This window comes from Tursiops truncatus, chromosome 11, assembly GCF_011762595.2.
Source record: "Tursiops truncatus isolate mTurTru1 chromosome 11, mTurTru1.mat.Y, whole genome shotgun sequence".
NCBI lineage: Eukaryota > Metazoa > Chordata > Mammalia > Artiodactyla > Delphinidae > Tursiops > Tursiops truncatus.
Window position 1 is genome coordinate 42,572,988 of NC_047044.1, and position 15,445 is coordinate 42,588,432.

Genomic DNA, 15,445 nt, shown 5'->3' on the forward strand with positions numbered 1-15,445 from the left:
GTATGATTTTAAAGATTAAGCTCAATTTCACTCTTAAAAGCTCATTTTATAGACCTTAAAGGCTTTTCATGTACAGGGCATTACAACAGACCAAAAAAAATGTATGGGTTGTTGAGAACTGTGGGGGGGGGGGGTGGTGGGGCAGGGCGTCTTAAGTTTCCTTATTAAAATTTTAATTGAAAAAATTAGAAGGAAATGGAAGAGAATATTTTGGGGGTAACCATTATTTGTCAGTCACCTTGCTAGACGTTTTATTTATATTCTCATTTAAAGCTAACAACTTGACTGAAATATTGAAAATCTATTTACCTGAGTTTAAGAAAATCTCATACTGTATTTTTGTTGTTGTTGTTAGGAACTTTATGAATAGAATATTCTATTAAATAGTGCATTTGCCAAAGAAGTAAGTGGCAATGGTGAAATGAATAAATTGGCATAAGGGATCTACTCAAAACAGCACCTTTCAGTGTAAATCATGGAATAATTGTTAGAGTCATTCAAATCTCTTATACTTTGAAATATGAAGACTAGCAGAAGTACAGTCAGTATCCTAATGCCTTTTGGAGGCATTCCAGTAAGTGAAGTGACTTCTTAATTGTCACTGATATAATACATTAAAGATAATGAAATGGTCAAATTCAAGTGAATGGTAAGCATTTTTTATTGAAAAAAAATAAATTTAAAAAGATACATTTGGGGCTTCCCTGGTGGCGCAGTGGTTGAGAGTCCGCCTGCTGATGCAGGGGACACGGGTTCGTGCCCCGGTCCAGGAAGATCCCACATGCCGCGGAGCGGCTGGGCCCATGAGCCATGGTCGCTGAGCCTGCGCGTCTGGAGCCTGTGCTCCACAACGGGAGAGGCCACAACAGTGAGAGGCCCGCATACCACAAAAAAAAAAAAAAAAAAAAAAAGATACATTTGTGATTTATTGCCACTCTTAAATATTTCTTAACTTTATGGAACTGTCCACTACAGAGTTCCTCTAAATAAGCTTTTTTAGTGCCTTTGATTGGATTTATATGTAACTTTTTGGAATTTTCTTATTAAGTCCACTACCTTGTCTAGGGCTACAACAGATGTAACAAAATGCTATTATGATGATTATTGTTGTAGCCATATATAACTTAAAGGTGTAACAGTGGTCTCTGTGTGATTATTTCTAGGATTTTGAGTCTTTGTGGCTAATTCTAAATGGTTATGGCAATGTAAGGTTGATTACAGAGAATTCAAGCATACCGTTATAGGTGAAATGAATGAATACAGAAAATCATTTGTTCAAAAGGAAACGAAGTAATCTTTCAAACGGTTACTTTCAATAGATTTTTAGGTTCTTTCTTTTAAATCTTTAATGAATTACCTTTGAAAATGTTTTAAATTCCTTTCCCTGTAATGTATTTTGGGTTTAGTAAAACACAAACACACACATACACATACAAATCTACCCAGTATAAAGCGACATAACTTATGCCTATGTTTTAGGAAAATATTGTAAAAGGAAAATAAAATCTGAAATTAAATTTCAGTTCACAAATTACTAATTCCATAAATTGCTGGCTCCATATAGCTATATGTCTATATCTATTATAAAATATTTCCAAGCCTCAGTTTCTTATCTCACAGAACTGGTCTAAGGTATTACATGTAAAATTATGAGCATTATAGCTGTCCCAGTGTCAAGGCTCAATGCACATTATCTTAGGATGATGACTAAAACACGTTTGTCTACTTTTTAAATATGCATGCTAAATGTTAAAATGAAAATTAAAATGATCATGTTAAATTGTAAATTAAAAACAGGAGCTCTGACTTATGTAGGAGAGAAGATATTACTTAGGTTCTGGTAGCCATTTTTAGAGCATGCTTTTGAGCAATGTAGTTTCCTTTTTCTTTTGTATATGTACCTAATATAAAATGTATATTTATCTAATACTGAAACAAAGCTATTGTGAATAAGGTAGTATGAACAATTACATCGGGTACAAATCTCCAATAGAAAATGTCAAAATCTTTATCTTTACTGGCCAAAAGACAAAATAAAAACCTTATGTTAAACAAATTCACCACATAATATTTATAAATTTGCATATATTTTTACCTTACATGTCCTAGTGATAGGCGTGAGTATCAGGAGTAGAAACTGGAGGGTTGTCTCTTTCATAAGTCTTGGTCCTGGGAATAGAGGACAAAAGTAGACTTAGTTTGCTAGGGCTACCATCACAAATACCATAGACTGGGTGACTTACATGACAGAAATTTGTTGTCTCACAATTCTGGAGGCTAGAAGTCCAAGATCAAGGTGTCATTAGGTTTGGTTTCTCCTGAGGCTGCTTTCCTTGGCTTGTAATTAACTGGCTGTCTTCTCCCTGTGTTCTCATGGGCATCCCTCAGTCTGTGTTGTCTGTGTCCTAATCTCCTCTTCTTATGAGGATACCAGTCATATTGGATTAGGGCCCACCCTAATGATTTCATTTTACCTTAATCACCTCTTTAAAGGCTCTATCTTTTTCTGTAGTCACACACTGAGGTACTGGGGGTTAGGGCTTCAACATATGAATTTTGGGGAGGATGCAATTCAGCCCATAACAGGTACCACATACCTGTGACATTATTGTGAATAAACAAACTTGATTCTAGTTTTGACTCATCTGCAAATGTAGGATGGTGCTTTTGGTCAGTTGTATGTTTCTATGGACACACTCCTCTTCTCAATAAAATATATTTTATGATCCTCAGAATTGCATTGAATTAGAGGAGTGATAAAACAACTAGCATTTCAAAAGGTAGTGTTAAATTTCAGGAAATAGAGTAACAAAACCCATTTAAGAATTATTTAACTTTCTCATTGATTTTAGTAATGGAATATTTGCAGGTTTACTTTTTGACTCAAAATACTCCTGGTCATTTGTCTTGGCCATTTATCAATTTCATGTGATTCGTAGAGCTGAAAGTTACCGGAGAGGTCTTTTACCCAACTCCTCAGTGTGCAGAAGAGGAAAGCCAGGGTAACAGAGGTTAAGTTACTTTCTCAAGGTCAGGGTGCTAGAAAGTGGTAGTGCACCTTAAGTGCAGGTTACCTAATATCTTGCTCCAATATCTTTCTCCCTGTTTTCATGATGCTTCCTTCACATACCAGTTTAGTACTTTAAACTGTCTTGTTTAGAGGTAAAAAATAACCTACTGCAGAATAGAAAATTAGGTTCTAATGATTTCACAGAAAAAAATAACATTTCTCTCTTTATTTAGGCCTTTATGAAAATGGATTTTAACAAAACAGGCAGTGTGTCTGTTATAGACATAAGAAAATGTTATTGTGCAAAGAAGCATCCTTAAGTAATTTTAGGTAATCATTACAAGTGAAAATACATTAGATTTCTAAAATGTGAGTTAATCAAAGTAATATCTTTAAATTATATTAATTCATAGCATGGACTTGAGGCCATTAAGTGAGGAAATAAATAATTATTTTTTAAACCAGAAATGTGAGAGCTTTTTTTTTTAACATGTTTATTAGAGTATAATTGCTTTACAATGGCGAGTCAGTTTCTGCTTTATAACAAAGTGAATCAGTTATACATAAACATATGTCCCCATATCTCTTCCCTCTCGCGTCTCCCTCCGACCCTCCCTATCCCACCCCTCTAGGTGATCACAAAGCACCGAGCTGATCTCCCTGTGCTATGTGGCTGCTTCCCATTAGCTAGCTACTTTACATTTGGTAGTGTATATATGTCCATGCCACTCTCTCACTTTGTCCCAGCTTACCCCTCCCCCTCCCCGTATCCTCAAGTCCATTCTCTAGTAGGTCTGCATCTTTATTCTCCTCTTGCCCCTAGGTTCTTCTGACCATTTTCTTTTCTTTTTTTTTTTTTTAGAGTCCATATATCTGTGTTAGCATATGGTATTTATTTTTCTCTTTCTGACTTACTTCACTCTGTATGACAGACTCTAGGTCCATCCACCTCACTACAAATAACTCAGTTTCGTTCCATTTTATGGCTGAGTACTATTCCATTGTATATATGTGTCACATCTTCTTTATCCATTCATCTGTTGGTGGACACGTAGGTTGTTTCCATGTCCTGGCTATTGTAAATAGAGCTGCAATGACCATTTTGGTACATGACTCTTTTTCAGTTATGGTTTTCTCAGGGTATATGCCCAGTAGTCGGATTGCTGGGATGTATGGTAGTTCTATTTTTAGTTTTTTAAGGAACCTCCATACTGTTCTCCATAGTGGCTGTATCAATTTACATTCCCACCAACAGTGCAAGAGGGTTCCCTTTTCTCCATAACCTCTCCAGCATTTATTGTTTCTAGATTTTTGGATGATGGCCATTCTGACGGGTGTGAGATGATATCTCATTTTAGTTTTGATTTGCATTTCTCTAATGATTAATGATGTTGAGCATTCTTTCATGTGTGTGTTGGCAATCTGTATATCTTCTTTGGAGAAATGTCTATTTAGGTCTTCTGCCCATTTTTGGTTTGGGTTGTTTTTTTTGATATTGAGCTATATGAGCTGCTTGCAAATTTTGGAGATTAATCCTTTGTCGGTTGCTTCATTTGCAAATATTTTCTCCCATTCTGAGGGTTGTCTTTTGGTCTTGTTCATGGTTTCCTTTGCTGTGCAAAAGCTTTTAAGTTTCATTAGGTCCCATTTGTTTATTTTTGTTTTTATTTCCATTTCTCCAGGAGGTGGGTCAAAAAGAATCTCGCTGTGATTTACATCATAGAGTGTTCTGCCTATGTTTTTGGTTTTTTTCTGCTTTTTTTTTTTGTACGTGGGCCTCTCACTGTTGTGGCCTCTCCCGTTGCGGAGCACAGGCTCCAGACGTGCAGGCTCAGTGGCCATGGTTCACGGGCCCACTGCTCTGCGGCATGTGGGATCTTCCCAGACCGGGGCATGAACCTGTGTCCCCTGCATCGGCAGGCGGACTCTCAACCAGTGCGCCACCAGGGAAGCCCCTGCCTATGTTTTCCTTTAAGAGTTTGATAGGGTCTGGCCTTACATTTAGGTCTTTAATCCATTTTCAGTTTATTTTTGTGTATGGTGTTAGGGAGTGTTCTAATTTCATTATTTTCCATGTAGCTGTCCGAGCAGTTTTCACAGCATCACTTATTGAAGAGGCTGTCTTTTCTCCACTGTATATTCTTGCCTCCTTTATCAAAGATAAGGTGACCATATGTGCATGGGTTTATCTCTGGGCTTTCCATCCTGTTCCATTGATCTATATTTGTTTTTGTGCCAGTACCATACTGTCTTGATTACTGTAGCTTTGTAGTGTAGTCGGAAGTAAGGGAGCCTGATTCCTCCACCTGCGTTTTTCTTTCTCAAGATTGCTTTGTCTATTCGGGGTCTTTTGTGTTAACATACAAAGTGTGAAATTTTCTCTTCTAGTTCTGTGAAAAATGCCAGGGGTAGTTTGATAGGGATTGCATTGAACCTGTAGATTGCTTTGGGTAGTAGAGTCATTTTCACAATGTTGATTCTTCCAATCCAAGAATATGGTATATCTCTCCATCTATTTGTATCATCTTTAATTTCTTTCATCTGTGTTGTATAATTTTCTGTATACGGGTCTTTTGTCTCCTTAGGTAGGTTTATTCCTAGATATTTTATTCTTTTTGTTGCAATGGTAAATGGGAGTGTTTTATTACTTTCACTTTTATATTTTCCTCCATTGGTGTATAGGAATGCAAGAGATTTCTGTGCTTTTTTTTTTTTTCTTTTGCAGTACGCGGGCCTGTCACTGTTGTGGCCTCTCCCGTTGCGGAGCACAGGCTCTGGATGCGCAGGCTCAGCAGCCATGGCTCACAGGCCCAGCCGTTCCATGGCATTTGGGATCTTTCTGGACTGGGGCAAGAACCCGTGTCCCCTGCATCAGCAGGTGGACTCTCAACCACTGCGCCACCAGGGAAGCCCTGTGCATTACTTTTGTATCCTGCTACTGTACCAACTTCGTTGATTAGCTCTAGTAGTTTTCTAGTAGCATCTTTAGGATTCTCTATGTATAGTATCATGTCATCTGCAAACAGTGAGAGCTTTATTTCTTCTTTTCCAATTTGGATTCCTTTTATATCTTTTTCTTCTCTGATTGCTGTGACTAAAACTTCCAAAACTATGTTGAATAATAGTGGTGAGAGTGGGCATTCCTGATCTTAGTGGAAATGCTTTCAGTTTTTCACCATTGAGGATGATGTTGGCTGTGGGTTTGTCATATATGGCCTTTATTATGTTGAGGAAAGTTCCCTCTATGCCTGCTTTCTGGAGGGTTTTTATCATAAATGGGTGTTGAATTTTGTCAAAAGCTTTCTCTGCATCTATTGAGATGATAATATGGTTTTTCTCCTTCAACTTGTTAATATGGTGTATCACGTTGATTGATTTGCAAATATTGAAGAATCCTTGCATTCCTGGGATAAACCCCACTTGATCATAATGTATGATCCTTTTAATGTGCTGTTGGATTCTGTTTACTAGTATTTTGTTGAGGATTTCTGCATCTATGTTCATAAGTGATATTGGCCTGTAGTTTTCTTTCTTTGTGACATCTTTTTCTGGTTTTGGTATCAGAGTGATGGTGGCCTCGTAGAATGAGTTTGGGTGTGTTCCTCCCTCTGCTATATTTTGGAAGAGTTTGAGAAGGACAGGTGTTAGCTCTTCTCTAAATGTTTGATAGATTGCTCCTGTGAAGCCATCTGGTCCTGGGCTTTTGTTTGTTGGAAGATTTTTAATCACAGTTTCAATTTCAGTGCTTGTGATTGGTCTGTTCATATTTTCTATTTCTTTTTGGTTCATCTCCGAAGGTTGTGAATTTCTAAGAATTTGTCCATTTCTTCCAGGTTGTCCATTTTATTGGCGTATAGTTCCTTTTAGTAATCTCTCATGATCCCTTGTATTTCTGCAGTGTCAGTTATTACTTCTCCTTTTTCATTTCTAATTCTATTGATTTGAGTCTTCTTCCTTTTTTTCTTGATAAGTCTGGCTAATGATTTATGATTTTATCTTCTCAGAGAATCAGCTTTTAGTTTTATTGATCTTTGCTACCATTTCCTTCATTTCTTTTTCATTTATTTCTGATCTGATCTTTATGATTTCTTTCCTTCTGCTAACTTTGGACTTCTTTTGTTCTTCTTTCTCTAATTGCTTTGGGTGTAAGATTAGGTTATTTATTTGAGATGTTTCTTGTTTCTCAAGGTAGGCTTGTATAGCTATGAACTTCCCTCTTAGAACTGCTCTTGCTGCATCCCATAGGTTTTCGGTTATTGTGTTTTCATTGTCATTTGTTTCTAGGTATTTTTTGATTTACTCTTGTGATTTCTTCAGTGATCTCTTGGTTCTTAAGTAGTGTGTTGTTTAGCCTCCATGTGTGTGTATTTCCTACAGATTTTTTGCTGTAATTGATATCTAGTCACATGGCATTGTGGTCAGAAAAGATACTTGATACGATTTCAATTTTCTTCAACTTACCAAGGCTTGGTTTGTGACCCAAGATATGATCTATCCTGGAGAATGTTCCATGATCACTTGAGAAGAATGTGTATTCTGTTGTTTTGGGATGGAATGTCCTATAAATATCAATTAAGTCCATCTTGTTTAATGTGTCATTTAAAGCTTGTGTTTCCTTATTTATTTTCATCTTGGATGATCTGTCCATTGGTGAAAGTGGGGTGTTAAAGTCCCCTACCATGATTGTGTTACTGTCGATTTCCCCTTTTATGGCTCTTAGTATTTTTCTTATATATTGAAGTGCTCCTATGTTGGGTGCATAAGTATTTACAATTGCTATTTCTTCTTCTTGGATTGATCTCTTGATCATTATGTAGTGTCCTTCTTTGTCTCTTGTAATAGTCTTTGTTTTAAAGTCTATTTTGTCTGATATGAGAATTGCTACTCCAGCTTTCTTTTGATTTCCATTTGCATGAAATATCTTTTTCCATCCGCTCATTTTCAGTCTGTATGTATCCCTAGGTCTGAAGTGGTTCTCTTGTAGACAGCATATATACGGGTCTTGTTTTTGTACCCATTCAGCCAGTCTATGCCTTTTGGTTGGAGCATTTAATCCATTTACATTTAAGGTAATTATTGATATGTATGTTCCTATGACCATTTTCTTAATTGTTTTGGGTTTGCTATTGTAGGTCTTTTCCTTCTCTTTTGTTTCCTGCCTAGAGAACTTCCTTTAGCATTTGTTGTAAAGCTGGTTTGGTGGTGCTGAATTCTCTTAGCTTTTGCTTTTCTGTAAAACATTTAATTTCTCCATCAAATCTCAATGAGATCCTTGCTGGGTAGAGTAATCTTGGTTGTAGGTTTTTCTCTTTCATCATTTTAAATATGTCCTGCCACTCCCTTCTGGCTTGCAGAGTGTCTGCTGAAAGATCAGCTGTTATCCTTATGGGGATTCCCTTACGTGTTATTTGCTGTTTTTCCCTTTCAGCTGTTAACCTTATGCGGATTCCTTTATGTGTTACTTGCTGTTTTTCCCTTGCTGCTTTTAATATTTGTTGTATTTAATTTTTGATAGTTTCATTAATATGTCTTGGCGTGTTTCTCCTTGCATTTATCCTGTATGGGATTCTCTGTTCTTCCTGGACTTGATTAACTATTTCCCTTCCCATATTAGAGAAGTTTTCAACTATAATCTCTTCAAATATTTTCTCAGTCCATTTCTTTTTCTCTTCTTCTTCTGGGACCCCTATAATTCGAATGTTGGTGCGTTTAATGTTGTCCCAGAGGTCTCTGAGACTGTCCTCAATTCTTTTCATTCTTTTTTCTTTATTCTGCTCTGCAGTAGTTATTTCCACTATTTTATCTTCCAGGTCACTTACCCGTTCTTCTGCCTCTGTTATTCTGCTATTGATCCCTTCTAGAGAATTTTTAATTTCATTTATTGTGTTTTTCATCTCTGTTTGTTTGCTCTTTAGTTCTTCTAGGTCCTTGTTAAACGTTTATTTTCTCCATTCTATTCCAAGATTGTGGATCATCTTTACTATCATTATTCTGAATTCTTTTTCAGGTAGAGTGCCTATTTCCTCTTCATTTTTTAGGTCTGGTGGGTTTTTGACTTGCTCCTTCATCTGCTGTGTGTATCTCTGTCTTCTCACTTTGCTTAACTTACTGTATTTGGGGTCTCCTGTTCGCAGGCTGCAGGTTCGTAGTTTCTGTTGTTTTTGGTGTCTGTTCCCAGTGGCTAAGGTTGGTTCAGTGGGTTGTGTAGGCTTCCTGGTGGAGGGGACTGGTGCCTGTGTTCTGGTGGAGGAGGCTGGATTTTGTCCATCTGGTGGGCAGGTCCACGTCTGCTGGTATGTTTTGGGGTGTCTGTGGCCTTTTTATGATTTCAGGCAGCCTCTGTGCTAATGGATGGGGTTGTGTTCCTGTCTTGCTAGTTGTTTGGCATAGGGTATCCTGCACTGTAGCTTGCTGGTCGTTGAGTGGAGGTGGGTCTTGGCGTTGAGATTGAGATCTCTGGGAGATTTTCGCCGTTTGATATTACGTGAGCTGGGAGGTCTCTTGTGGACCAGTGTCCTGAACTTGGCTCTCCCACCTCAGTGGCACAGCCCTGGTGCCTAGCTGGAGCACTAAGAGCCTGTCCTCCACATGGCTCAGAATAAAAGGGAGAGAAGAAAGAAAGAAGAAGATAAAATAAAATAAAATAAATTTATTAAAATAAAAAATAAATATCAAGCAAAACAATTTTTTTAAGTAAAAAAAAAAAAAACGACAGAGAGAACCCTAGGACAAATGGTAAAAGCAAAGCTATACAGACAAAATCACACACAGAAGCATACACATACACACTCACAAAAAGAGAAAAAGGGGGAAACATATATATATCATTGCTCCCAAAGTCTACCTCCTCAATTTGCGATGATTCGTTGTCTCTTCAGGTATTCCACAGATGCAGGGCACATCAAGTTGATTGTGGAGGTTTAATCCGCTGCTCCTGAGGCTGCTAGGAGAGATTTCCCTTTCTCTTCTTTGTTCCCACAGCTCCCGGGGCTCAGCTTTAGATTGGGCCCCGCCTCTGCGTGTAGGTCGCCTGAGGGCATCTGTTCTTCGCTCAGACAGGACGGGGTTAAAGGAGCAGCTGCTTCGGGGGCTCTGGCTCCCTCAGGCTGGAGGGAGGAAGGTGTACGGATGCGGTGCGAGCCTGCTGAGGCAGAGGCCGGCGTGACGTTGCACTAGCCTGAGGCGCGCCGTGCGTTCTCCCGGGGAAGTTTTCCCTGGATCACGGGGCCCTGGCATTGGCGAGCTGCACAGGCTTTCGGGAGGGGAGGTGTGGAGAGTGACCTATTATCACACACAGGCTTCTTGGTGGCTGCAGTAGCAGCCTTAGCGTCTCATGCCCGTCTCTGGGATCCGCGCTTTTAGCCGCGGCTCGCGCCCGTCTCTGGAGCTCCTTTAAGCGGCGCTCTTAATCCCCTCTCCTCGCGCACCAGGAAAAAGAGGCAAGAAAAAGTCTCTTGCCGCTTCGGTAGCTCCAGACTTTTTCCCGGACTCCCTCCCGGCTAGCTGTGGCGCACTAGCCCCCTTCAGGGTGTGTTCATGCAGCCAACCCCAGTCCTCTCCCTGCGATACGACCGAAGCACGAGCCTCAGCTCCCGGCCCCCACCCGCTCCGGCGGGTGAGCAGACAAGCCTCTCCGGCTGGTGAGTGCCGGTCGGCCCTGATCCTCTGTGCGGGAATCTCTCCGCTTTGCCCTCCGCACCCCTGTTGCTGTGCTCTCCTCCTCGGCTCCTAAGCTTTCCCCCTCTGCCACCCGCAGTCTCCGCCAGCGAAGGGCCTTCCTACTGTGTGGAAATCTTTCCTCCTTCACAGCTCCCTCCCACTGGTGCAGGTCCCGTTCCTATTCTTTGTCTCTGTTTTTTCTTTTGCCCTACCCAGGTACGAGGGGAGTTTCTTGCCTTTTGGGAGGTCAGAGGTCTTCTGCCAGCGTTCAATAGGTGTTCTGTAGGAGTTGTTCCACATGTAGATGTATTTCTGATGTTTTTGTTGGCAGGAAGGTGAGCTCCGCGTCTTACTCTTCCGCCATCTTGAAGGCAAACAGTAAACTTTAGTATGTTCTTTTACTATAAACGGCTGAGGCCCTTCCTGAGATACTGCAAAGTTTAATGGGAAAACTGTGGGAGTTCCAATCAGAGAGATCCATGTAATTTACTGCTTAACCATTTACTGTCTGTGTGATACTGGATGAGTTATTTAGCCCTATGAGTTCTTTCCTGTAAGTGGTCGGCCATGGAGCTCTTTCTTCTTAAACACGTTAGCAGCAACTGGAGAGCTGCTTAATTTAAAAGTTCTGAGGTCTATTATCTGTACTTACTTTTTTCTTTTATGTTTATAATTGAGATTAACTTTTATTTCCTGTTGAGGAGATAGTGATGAAATTGAGTTAGAACAGAATAGATTTAGAGGATACATAATTACATGTGCAAGTTCTCTGAATTAGTTTTACTGTAACTGCTTATGCTTCAAGATTTAAGGCAGAATAAGGAAATGGCTTTCTCTAGGGATGGAGCTATCATATAATGAACATAAATATGTCTATTAAAATTTGAAGGTACAGAAAATATCCTAATATTTCCTCCCTAAGGAAAAAGTATTTAAGCTGAGATCACTCTTTCCTTTAGCTGGCCATAATATAATCAAAGGTATTATTTAAATAGCTTATTGTTCTTTTTCTAAATTAAAAAATCAAATGAATTTTTAAAAAAGGATGAATCAGATATTTTATGTTCTCACTTTAAATAACAAACTATTCAATTTTTTTTGTTACATATGTGATTCTCAATAGCATCTTCCTATGGGTAAAATTTAATCATATTTAGTATAACCGACCAGTGGAAATAGCCTACTTAATGTCAGAGATTAAAAATAGAATGAGTTAATCAAGTAAAATTTCTTCCAGCAAAGATTTTCATAGGCCTCTGAATCCTGTGTTTGCAGTAATATTTTCTAGCTGCAGTTATGAGTAACTGCTTCATAAAGTAACTAATGCCTTTAACACATTGCATTACTGTGTTATCAGCCTTTAAATCATGAAACTATTTACTTGTTTTCTTCTTTCCTCATTTCTAATGGGAATGAAACCGAGTTCTCTAAAACATTAACAAATACAAGAATATCTACAGTAGTAACTGTTATTTTGCCTATACATAAGGACACATCCTGTCAGACGCTTTTAAAAGATGCTTCAAATGTGTGTTGAAGTCCTCACCATTAAATTCTAGTTCATGCAAGAAAATGTTTAAATAAATTGCAGGGTAGTTTGACATAAGACTTCAAATTGTTGGAAAGATTTCATCAGGTGACTTAAGTATTTCTTTATTATCATCAGCCATTTCACTGAACTTTTAAGGACATTGTTTCATAGTCAGTACTATTTTACAGGACATTCCACAGAGGAAGAAATCAAAACGTCTTTTCTAGAAACACTGAAAGATGCCTGCAGTAAGTCTGATGAAGTGTCATATGGTGAATTTGAAGATCACTATGAAGGTCTAAGTATAGGGATAGTAGATGATGAAGATTTTGTTAATATCTTACATACTCCATGGGGGATCTAGTTTTTTAAAATGAGTATATCATCAGTACTAAGCATTTTAAAGGAGAGATGAATTGAATTTAAAGTATCAAACACTGGAATGTATTTTTCTAGGGCTCTCATTATTCTGTTTGTTTGTTGTTTTCTCAAAAAAGTTGAACCTGGAAAGAGAGGTATTCAGAAAGATAGATGTAAGGGTATGTGTATACTCACACACATATACGAGTGCTCGCCTGCTTATAAGTTTATAAAGATCTGTCTTTCTGATTTATTACTTATCTTGAATAAGTAATTATTCAAGTTATTTTAGTAGGTCATATTTTATTAGCCTTCATAGAAAAGTAACATCTGTATCAAACAATAGGTGAGCAGCTATACTGTAACCACGTTTCTTGTCCATTGATTTTTTTTGCTACCCATTCCCCAAAATATAATTGCCACCATTCCCAATTTGATGAACTAGACTTGGACCCAAAGCCTATGAGACTGAAATAGTTCAGCTTGCTTCAAACATCTGAAAATGTTAAATGAATTAAAGGATATGCAAAAGAAACTTTCCATGCAGTGTGACTATAGATGTTTTCTGTACATAAATATTTAGAATGGTGGAGGCTTACCCCTCAAATGCTTATTTAAACACTGACTTGTGAATTCTTGTCTTCCAAATCATGTACTATTGCTTGTTCAATAGAGCACAATGTAATTATTCTGGTGATCAGTTCTATTTGTTATTTTATTCTGTTTTTAACTGCAATTCCTATTACCTGCACAGAATTATTATTTAACTAGAAACAATACAAAATGGGAAGAGAAATATTTTCTTAGAATATTAAATAAAGAACTCAAAAAGTATGTTATCACTTGTATGGACTAAGGGATAATTTAGTAATTCTTAACCAAAATGTAAAAAGTTCATCTGTGTCCTAAAATGAACGCATGCTATCCTAAATAACACCTCTTTTTGGTATACTAAACAACTGAAACATTTTTTTCGAAATAGATCTTATTTAACAGTTAGATGTAATCATTCTTTATAAATTCTTCTATGTTCCTCACATCTCTTTGGAAATGCAGAGAGAAAGAAAAAACTTTATAGAGTTATTTTCAAGTTTATGATTTAAAATTTTATGTATTAAGATAAAACAAACTATAAAAAATAGTGTCAAGCAAAATAAGAAGTGGTTCAAAAATGAAAATACATACTGTGTAGAATATGAATTTTGGCATACAACTTCATATTTTGACAACATTATCAGAAATGTGATGTGCGTGAGCCCCATAAATTTAAAGTAGTACTTTTTCAAGATTCGAGGAGGTACTAAAACTTTCTACTGAAATATCAGAAACAAAGTATACATGGACATTTTAGTGCTATTTTCTCTAGCTAAATTCTTTATTCCTTCTTCAATTAGGTTATTGTAATTAAAACAATATGCTGGAAGATGTTTTGACAGAAATAAGTCTATAACAGTATTTCTGAGTCACATTCTTTTTCTTGGAAACATTTATCCAACTATAGTCATTTTAAACCCTACAAATTGTTTTTACATTAAAATGACTAATAACTCTGGGTGTTCAATATGCATGTAATATTTTTCGTTGGTAAATTTTTATTTAGTTCTCCTTAACAAATCTATTCTTAATATAGTTATGTCATATTTTCCTGTGAATATAATCAGAAAATGTATAGGCTGTCATATTGGGAAAAAAAAAAGGGTGGCGGGGAGATTCTTCCAGGATTTAACATATTAATATAACAGCATATTCTTCAATAAACCTCCACCCTCTGAATATAAATATTCATGTGATTATTTGCAGGAATTTTCTCTGTTTAGGAGATGTAACTTCTTGTAGTTAATTTCTTATTATTTTACACTGTTATTTCCATGTAGAGCTAGATAATCCATGTTCAATATGTTATTTGGCATAGTTTGTTAAATTATAATTCGTGGCACAATAAATCATTCTGCTTTTGCCTCACTGTCTGCATTCTTCTTTGGTATAGTAAAAATCTATTGTTTAGTATTCAATTTAATAGGAGAGCATTTAATAGAAGTTACATTTTCAAACATCCACAACATAATAATTGACTTTTGAAATTATATTAAAAATATAGTCTTCATATTCTAAAAATCTCTTGATTAGCTTTAAAATATTGTTATATGTTGTAACGATGTTACATGAAGTTTATGGTTAAGAGTATTTCATTGTTCTCTAGATCTCTAAAAGGTAGTTGTTTGTTTGTGGTATAGAATTGCTTTTCCAGTTAACCATACTGTTTATTGAATTCTATATATTGACTTTACTGTTTCTATTCTTATAAATAAAGTTTTACAGATTTTCAGGGAAAATTTATATTTAATTAGAAAAGGGATATTATTTAGGAACTTTTAGCTATATTTTAATTAGGAAAGAATATACATTTGTATGATGGAACAACTATAGTATAGATAAAAGTATATGTTCCTGTTTTAAATTTTATGGTATATGAACATAGGTACTTAATAAGCCAGTGATTCTGCACAGGGAGAGTCACTTAGGATAATTCATAATGTAGATGCAGCTGTAAAACACATCTTAGTTTATTAATTACTTTGGATTTCTAGTCAATCTAAGTTGTCAGTTACTTCAGGAGAGAATTGTATAAAGTAAGCTGTGCTTACTGCAGATTAATTAACATGCATTTGTGAGATTACAGTTTATGCTACAGTGCTTGCAAAATAAAATATGTACTGTGATAAACGGTAATCACTACTAGGTTGACCAGCAAGAAAAAAACATCTACAGTGAAAGTGCTTAAAGAAGTAGAAGGGACTGAGCCTGTATAACAGAAGCCAAGCAAGAGAAGAGAATCCAATGGGTTGACAGGGATTATTAGAAACTGATAAGAGACGAAGCTTGTG

At 36.9% G+C, this 15,445-nt stretch overlaps 1 protein-coding gene across 1 annotated transcript in view; it reads left to right on the forward strand.

Moving 5' to 3' along the window:
* CAPS2 (calcyphosine 2) overlaps positions 1–12,572 on the forward strand; it is a 31,636-nt gene extending 19,064 nt beyond the window's left edge. The window contains 4 exon segments of the mRNA XM_073789217.1: positions 1,164–1,203; positions 1,206–1,280; positions 3,242–3,340; positions 12,389–12,572. Coding sequence (XP_073645318.1) covers positions 1,164–1,203; positions 1,206–1,280; positions 3,242–3,340; positions 12,389–12,564 — 390 coding nt within the window. The 3' untranslated portion in view covers positions 12,565–12,572.
* Positions 12,573–15,445: the final 2,873 nt, after the last annotated feature.